At 39.1% G+C, this 7,492-nt stretch overlaps 1 protein-coding gene across 1 annotated transcript; it reads left to right on the plus strand. All coding sequences in view use genetic code 11, as the record gives it.

Annotated features, from left to right (window-relative positions):
- Positions 1-3,147: 3,147 nt before the first annotated feature.
- Positions 3,148-6,652, plus strand: EGR_06556 (hypothetical protein; the record flags this gene model as incomplete). The annotated part of the gene is made up of 4 exons (XM_024495805.1): positions 3,148-3,297; positions 6,012-6,182; positions 6,268-6,309; positions 6,626-6,652. The coding sequence occupies 4 exons, from the start codon at positions 3,148-3,150 to the stop codon at positions 6,650-6,652; spliced, it is 390 nt and encodes a 129-aa protein (XP_024349765.1).
- Positions 6,653-7,492: the final 840 nt, after the last annotated feature.

Raw genomic sequence — 7,492 nt, forward strand, 5'->3', positions numbered from 1 at the left:
AATCCTGTAAAATTGAATGACTTAAACTGTTTTCTAAATAGGAAAACCCGAATTCTTCGTGTTTTTTCTGCATTTCGAGATTTATCTTTTTCTTGAAGTGACGAACCAAGCTTGATACATTAACAAGAATTATACGTAGACGTTTCCAATAATTTTCTTACAAGAAATTTTGCTTCTTTCGTCCTTTGTATTCATCAAATAATGCCGGGAGGTTAAAACCTTTGTGTTGTAGAGTAACATTAGATGAACAAAAGTTGCTAATACAGAAGAAGGATGAGAAGATTCCTGAAGCTTTCATCTAAGAACGATTTTTTTTGTTATTAATGACTTTCTATAAAGTTTAAAAGAGCCTGTCTCATTTTGGTATGGTTTTTTCCCCTATGCCATCGAATAAGTAGTATTGGAAACGAGGGAATGAAACTCGGTTATTCCCTTTGAGATGGAAAAAGCCAATCTGCGACAACAATGGGTAAATTAATAAAAAACACCACCATTTCGAAGGTATAGCTTAAATAAATGAACTGTGAGAACATGTAATGAACTGTAAAATGCGGAAGATTGTTTGTATGGAGTCGTAGAAAAAATTCACCCCGCCTCAATCCTTCCATTAAGATTGCCTCAGTTGAGCCTGGTAAAAGAGCTCCCACCATGTCTCGTTCACGCAACCAGCATAACTTCGTGTAAAAACTACTGGAACTACCCGACATCTTGGTTGTCTAGCATTTAGAAACCGCTACGTCACATCCAGAACCGGAACACAAGACATGACTCCAACCACAAAAATCCTCTATCAACTATTTGATTGTGCTTCTGATTAAATCATATTCATCCGTGGGATGTGTAGAAAAATTTACTCTCCCCTTTTTTGATTATAGAGACAGAGCTACATGCCGGAATGGTTAATTCGAAAATGAGGCTACATATCGCGATGAGGAGTAGTGCGTCAATGACGTTTACCGTGAGTATTAAAACGATATACTCACAAAAGTATCACTGGAGAGGGGATAGTCAAAAAGGCCAAGTAAACAAGTTGCACAAGTACTAAGAACAAGTGGAGAGAGGTTTGAAGGAACGGCAACTTGGTATTCACTCCTTCATTCCACGTTACAAAGCGTGTTCAGTATCGTCGAATGTTTGCTAACAGACTAGCCGACTGACTGACTGACTGTCATTGAGCAACGCTCCTTGAACATTCAAATCTATCTTTAGCTGGCCTCAAATGATCCTCTCAAGAGCCACAACTTTTAGGCCCAAATCACTTTCTCCGTGCTCACAAAATTGCATGATTTGTGTTTATGTGATGTTTACAAGACATCCATGGTGGAAGGCTAAACAGGTACAGCGGTCAAGATCGACCGAATCGGAACAACATAACTAAAAAGAAAGGCATTAAAACTTTTGCTTAAGACACATGGGACAAGTGAATCCAGCAGACAGGCCATCAAACTGAAGAAAGGTGTATTCCTGCGCTTAAAAATGGGAGGGAGACATTTCCATACTTCATCTTCGCTGTCGTTCCTGATGATAGAGTCCCAAGTAATGGCTTTTGGCATATCCGAACGCTAGACAATCACATGAAAACAAACGGTATTTCAATGGCCTTTGGGAAGAAGAAAAGGGGTCTCAAGGGCGGTGACTAAGGCTAGATTAGTACGCCTCCAGAAGCAAGCATTTTTGTAACTGGTTGGAATTCTTAAATTTGTGCCGTCTAGTAAGACCATTTTATACTCCAGACGATTATAATGCGCTCAATTTTGGCATAGATTTTCGGGTTTGCACCACCAGGGTTTAAAAATATCCAACTTTTTGGATTCCACTACTGAGAAAAGTTTTTCTCTCCAACAAAAAAAGCCATGGATCAGAATTTGCCGTAAGACTGAGAGCTACCAGTGCCATTCGAGAGGCATCCTTTGCTTACGAAAGGGCTTAAAAACAACACCTTTTGTTCAAATGGCGCAATCAGACCGCGCTGCTTTTCCGCCACTTTTATAGCCTTCCAGTCCCTGTACATGCTAACACTAAGTTCGCATTTCCTTATGCTGCTTTGTTTTGCCACAAATTGAGGGTTCCGAGTAGTTTTTTATTCATCCTGACTTAGAATTTATATTTTTAAGATTTTTCTGCAAATACACTGCTTATTTGTTTAAATATATTTTTCAGAGCTGCAAGTGTATGCTAAATTTTTCACTTGATCTCGTAGAACAAAATCTTGCCTTTTGGAGGAGTAATTCGTCTTGTTCCGATGACCCGCGAGGTTTACTTTTTTTAGAAAAAATCTGAGACATCATGCTTAATTTTTCTGTAACAATTCAGAAGAAATCTGAAGCCAAAGAAAAGAGAAGGATCTGTTTCTCAAAGAGATAATTTTGCTACTTGAAATGGTAATTTAAAGTTATTTAGCCATTTTTTCGCCCACCTTCTAACCGCATTCTCTGGTGCCTGAGGTCGCATGTTCACCCCAGATTGCTAGGTGAAGGAAATAGGGAGAAGTAAGATGCGGCTCTGACTTACCTTAATGACGGCATAGAAGCCCCAACTCGGGATGGTCTCGTGGGATGACAGTAACCTACAGGCATGTCTGAAAGAAATCATGGTCCCAACACCGAAGGTCGGGGTAGCAAGATCAGTGTGGCTAATTTTAAATAAGAAGAGCCGGGAAGTTCACAGTTAACCTTGAATTCATCTGAAGATTTAACTCTTGTCTTGTTTACGACTTTCAAATAGGCTACAAGAATGAAAGAAACTACAGACGGTTGTTTTTAACGAAGGTGAATAACAACACAAAGCTTTCTAACTTGTTGCATTAGACAAAATAATCACTGACAAAACATACATTTCCGTCCTAAGGCGCCACGAGTTTACGATGTCCACTTGGAGATATAAAGCGGTTTTTATTTGTCCCGTCTGGTTTAATTCTTCAGTGATCCTGTGTTTATTCAATATCTGGATATGGTGACAGCCATCACTTGACGAGATATTATCAAGACCAGTAAAGTGGATGTAAGGCAACCTCTCTCTTGCCCGTACGCAAGCGGGATAGGAAGTCTGCTCCTAAACAAATTTTGCTACGGTATGAGAGGGAAGGTCACACATTTCCGAAGGAAGAAGGAACTAAGGCCTTTTTTCTGAATGAATGATGGGTACGGAATGGATAGATGCTCGAGGCGCTTTTGCAAGTTAAAACGAGGAAGTAAAAAGCAGACTGATATTCATCGAAGCCTCTCTCTATCCGCTCCTAGTGCTCCTGCAGCACGTCTGCTTGGCCATTTTGACTATCAACGCTCCACTGATGCTTCTGTAAGTATATTGTTTCAACACTCACGGTAAGCGTCATTGACGCACTACTCTTCATCGCGGCATGCAGCTCCATTTTAATGGTCAAACGAAGGAGAGAGTGAATTCATCTATGCAGGCCACCTAAATTTGAGAGATTCACCACCGCAATCGATTCACCTGTACTGTACCCTGTGTTTCTCTTCCATTTGTGATACCACGCCTTCTCCCAGTGCCAGGAAGCTGAATTTCCAAGAGACTTCAGCCGTTTTGCCACAAAATCATACTCGATGCGTAAAACAGACAGGGTGAAGCTCTATTGTTCGGTTCAACTGAAGCATTTTTATAGAATTATTGAGGCGGACTGGCATATTTTTGTGACCACATAGAAGGAGTCTCACTTCAAAGGTCCCTACAGATTTGAACAAATCAGTGAAATCGGCTAAGCAAAAAATGCGCGGTCCTTTTGCTCATTTCAGTTAGGTACTCTTTCCATCATCTTAATTTACGTTTGAAATAACTCAAATATTATCCATTTTCAGACATCGAAGCACAAAATCTGCAAAGTGACTTAGTGACCGGTCTAACTAGAACCTAATTTAGCTTCGTATCTGCGTGTTTTTATATGATCTCAAGTTTTCCACTTTGGATGAAACAGGCCAACTTTGATGGAATGGTGGGCACATTGGATAATTAATAATCTCCCTCACTTGTCCTCTTTCCCACTCTCCCTCTGCTACCAAAAAGCGTATTATAGGTTGTTAAGAAAATTAATTAGTGGTCCCCATTAAATCAGCCCCTTTTTTAGGTCCTCTATTTTCTGAAGCCTGTTTAATTGTATGGTTAAAGGACGCTGGCACTTTAGGCTCTGCAGGATGTACTTTCACTTTGCAGTTTGGCCTTTTTTTTTCTTTCCTCTAGGATCGATGAAGCCTCCTTCGTCGCAAGGTAGGTTCAGCCTATCGGCTTATAACCTAAACGGTACATTTGAACAAAAAGTAGTACAATGCAGCTTTTGAAGTAGGCTTAAGTAAGCTGGGAATTTTAGAGGTATTTAGAGCTATGCTGCATTCGCGATGAGAAGTAGTTCCAGAGGAGTGTGCACAAAATCGGTTGTTTTTAGCCCCTGAAGGGATGAAAATCAAAGGTTGAACCCGTCCGTAGCATTTCCCTTTTTATCCCCTCTACCTACCGTTTCAGACCTCTGGATTGAAAAAAACTTATTTTTGGAGGACATCATGCACTGCGGTAAGGTAAAATGTAGCAAATATTCAAAGACTTTTTGAGGCGGAGGGCGAGTGAGCGAATCATTGTAGTTTGGCCCTACCTCTACAAGGATTGATGGCAACTTCCCAATCGTCAACTTTCGCAGTTGGTCCAATTTTCTCTCTTACCATCCAAAAGACATATTCAAGCATAAATGTATTACATCTACATCATTTGACCTTTTGATCTGCATCATTTGATCTACATCACTTGGGTGAAGGGGAGCCACAAACATTACTGCACTTTCTTTTGGCAAAAGTTCCAGGGTACCAAAATAATACAATTATCTGATACTGTTTTTGCCATAATTATTGAACTTTTAGGAGGGACTACACTCGAGGAATGCTACAAAGTTTCTCAGAAGTTCATGCCTGTTTTCATTCTCTCGCCTGCTCTCTCTCTAGTGTATTCAGACAGAAAAAGTGAAAATTTTTTAAACGTTTTTAATAAACCCGGTTCAAAAATCATTAAAATTTTTATTTTTTCTTTTAGTTTAAAAAAGGGCACCATAATACTTGTTTTGGTAAGGTAAAAGCTAGGTTTAAAACCCACTTACACAAAACTCTGGCTTTACTGACCTACCTACCAACTGACTGACCCACCTGCCCCCCAATCATACTTTTCCCTTCTGTCTCCAGTTCAAATGTGATTGAAACAAGAAAAAAGAGGTGATAATGGCCACTTGAAAAACTACCAACAGGAAGCGCCTTTCTTCTTATCCTCAAATTAGGTATATGTCCTACTTCGTTATGGGGTCTTCTATTTTCATAGTGTAGTACTTCTGGAGAAGCTCTCCTGACAAAATTTTACAGTTGCACCATACTACGTGGGAATTTTACAACCTTGACAAATTCTTGGTCTTTAACAATGGATTTTTAAGAGCACCTGTAACTTTAGCGTACCAAACGAATCACAGGGCGAGCAGCTTTTCCTAAAAGTGAGATGGCACCTTGTTTAGAAGCAATTTAATTGCTTCGCTCGCCTTGTAAAAGTTAAAATGCAAAAACCATTTCCTATCTCAAATGCACTAGCACATAACCTAACTTGCATATCATATTTAACCACCCTCTACGAATTTGCCCTCTTAGTTGACGTGTTCATAAAACATTTGTATTGCCGAGTACACTAAATATCGGTACAAGTTCCTGTTGGCACATTTACCTTAAACCATTTAGCTTTGTCATTAGCCTCAAATTACAATTAAATGATCTTCTTTACTGTGATCCACCCTCAAAGCATCTTTCTTCGCCAGAGTCAAGTTTTTTACCTTGACAGCTGTACGACATAATACTACACCTCCTCTTAATGCCTTATGCAAGATTTTATGGAAAAGCTCTTGGGGCTTTGGGACCACGATAGGCAATTCCGAATTGAAATATAATTTCTATGGATGATTGGGGCTCCCGAAATAGCCTTCTTGTTACATAGTCAAAGAAGTTTGCACAAGTTTCTTTTATTCCCGATTATTTTAGAAGCGTTTTACAGTCAGTGGCCTCGTTGATCTCCTCCTGATTGGTCAATATGTCAAGGCACAAGAACTCGGCACTATGGCCAATGGGTCGCAACCACTGATGACCGAGGTTGTTCACCTTGGAGACCTCTTTCCGAGGGCCTTATCTCCTTTCATTGCCCTGTACCATCAGGTAACGAGAAAACTCATCTACAAATTAAAACTTCAGCCTAAAAAGTTAATCGAGAAAAAATATTTTTGTTTTGACATTCTAATAGAGAGGTGCAACAGATGGTACTCGTTATGGATGTCGACTTCAAGTAGGTAGGAGGTAAAATAATTTATAAGCCAAATTTTTCGAGAAAAACATGGTAAGAAGGCCAAAAATAAAGACCTACATAAATATTTTCTAAGCAGTGAACAAATTAAAGTTGGGATAGAGAAAATCGTTCACTATCTTATATCTCTTAACATACCTGTCAATGAATTGTCTCAGGTAATCCTTCTTCATTCCCAAAATCCTGATTTACAAACCCATCTCATTGTTCTTCATTCGCATTTTGCCAGACTATTATTCTTTTGGCCCAGAACAGCAGATATCACATTTGATTTCATTCTTCCACATTTCTTGTTCAGTATCCCTTCACCTTGAAGGAGGCATAAAACAAATGTGCACGAATATTTCGGCAGTGAATACCTTCTTCTTTCAAAAAGGTATATAATTGGGGAGAAGTGTTCACAAGCGAATATATTTAGAAATATAAATACTTTTCTAGATTTTCTGGAAACTATTTTACTTACAACATTTAAAGTACTTTATGCCCCTACACGCTAATAAAGGCACTAGTCCGAGAATAAATTATCAGAAAATGTAAGAGTCATTAATACTTTAGTGGGCAAACTCAAACTTTGGTTGCTCAAATTTGTCCCAAAATACTACGTTCGAGCCATTAATTTGGAAACATGTGTTGGAATGTTTTGTCTAAGTGAGCGGAGGCAGAATGGAAGAGTCTCCTAATCGAGAAGTAGTATTAATTCCCTAGTGGGGGGGGGGAAAAATCGGATCCACATACATCTTCGTTCCTTTGCATAATCTCACATTCCAACAATGCTGAATGTTTCACTAATTAATCTTCTCAATTCTGGGGGTCTGAAAGTAGAGGAAGCAAAGAAAAATTCCGATAATGTTATCACTGTACAACAGAAGCTACACCAACTTGGCTAGTATTATGACTAGAGACCTTAGAAGGATCCCTGATAGGGGCCGATGTTTCAAAACTCGATCGACCTATGTAAACTGACCTACTTAACGTCAACAAGAAACAGATTCACAGAGTAGTCTGCGAAGAGATATCGCCAACACTTTTGTTGTTTTTCTCTTTCTGTAAAAATAAGTGAATTTTAATGTTTGCATTAACTCTTAAAAAACGAAATCAATATTTAAGAAGGGAATTCTGACTAGTAATAAGAAGATTGAAAGTAAAATGCCACTTTTAAGCCACT

Source organism: Echinococcus granulosus (assembly GCF_000524195.1).
Source record: "Echinococcus granulosus chromosome Unknown EG_S00059, whole genome shotgun sequence".
NCBI classification, from domain to species: domain Eukaryota; kingdom Metazoa; phylum Platyhelminthes; class Cestoda; order Cyclophyllidea; family Taeniidae; genus Echinococcus; species Echinococcus granulosus.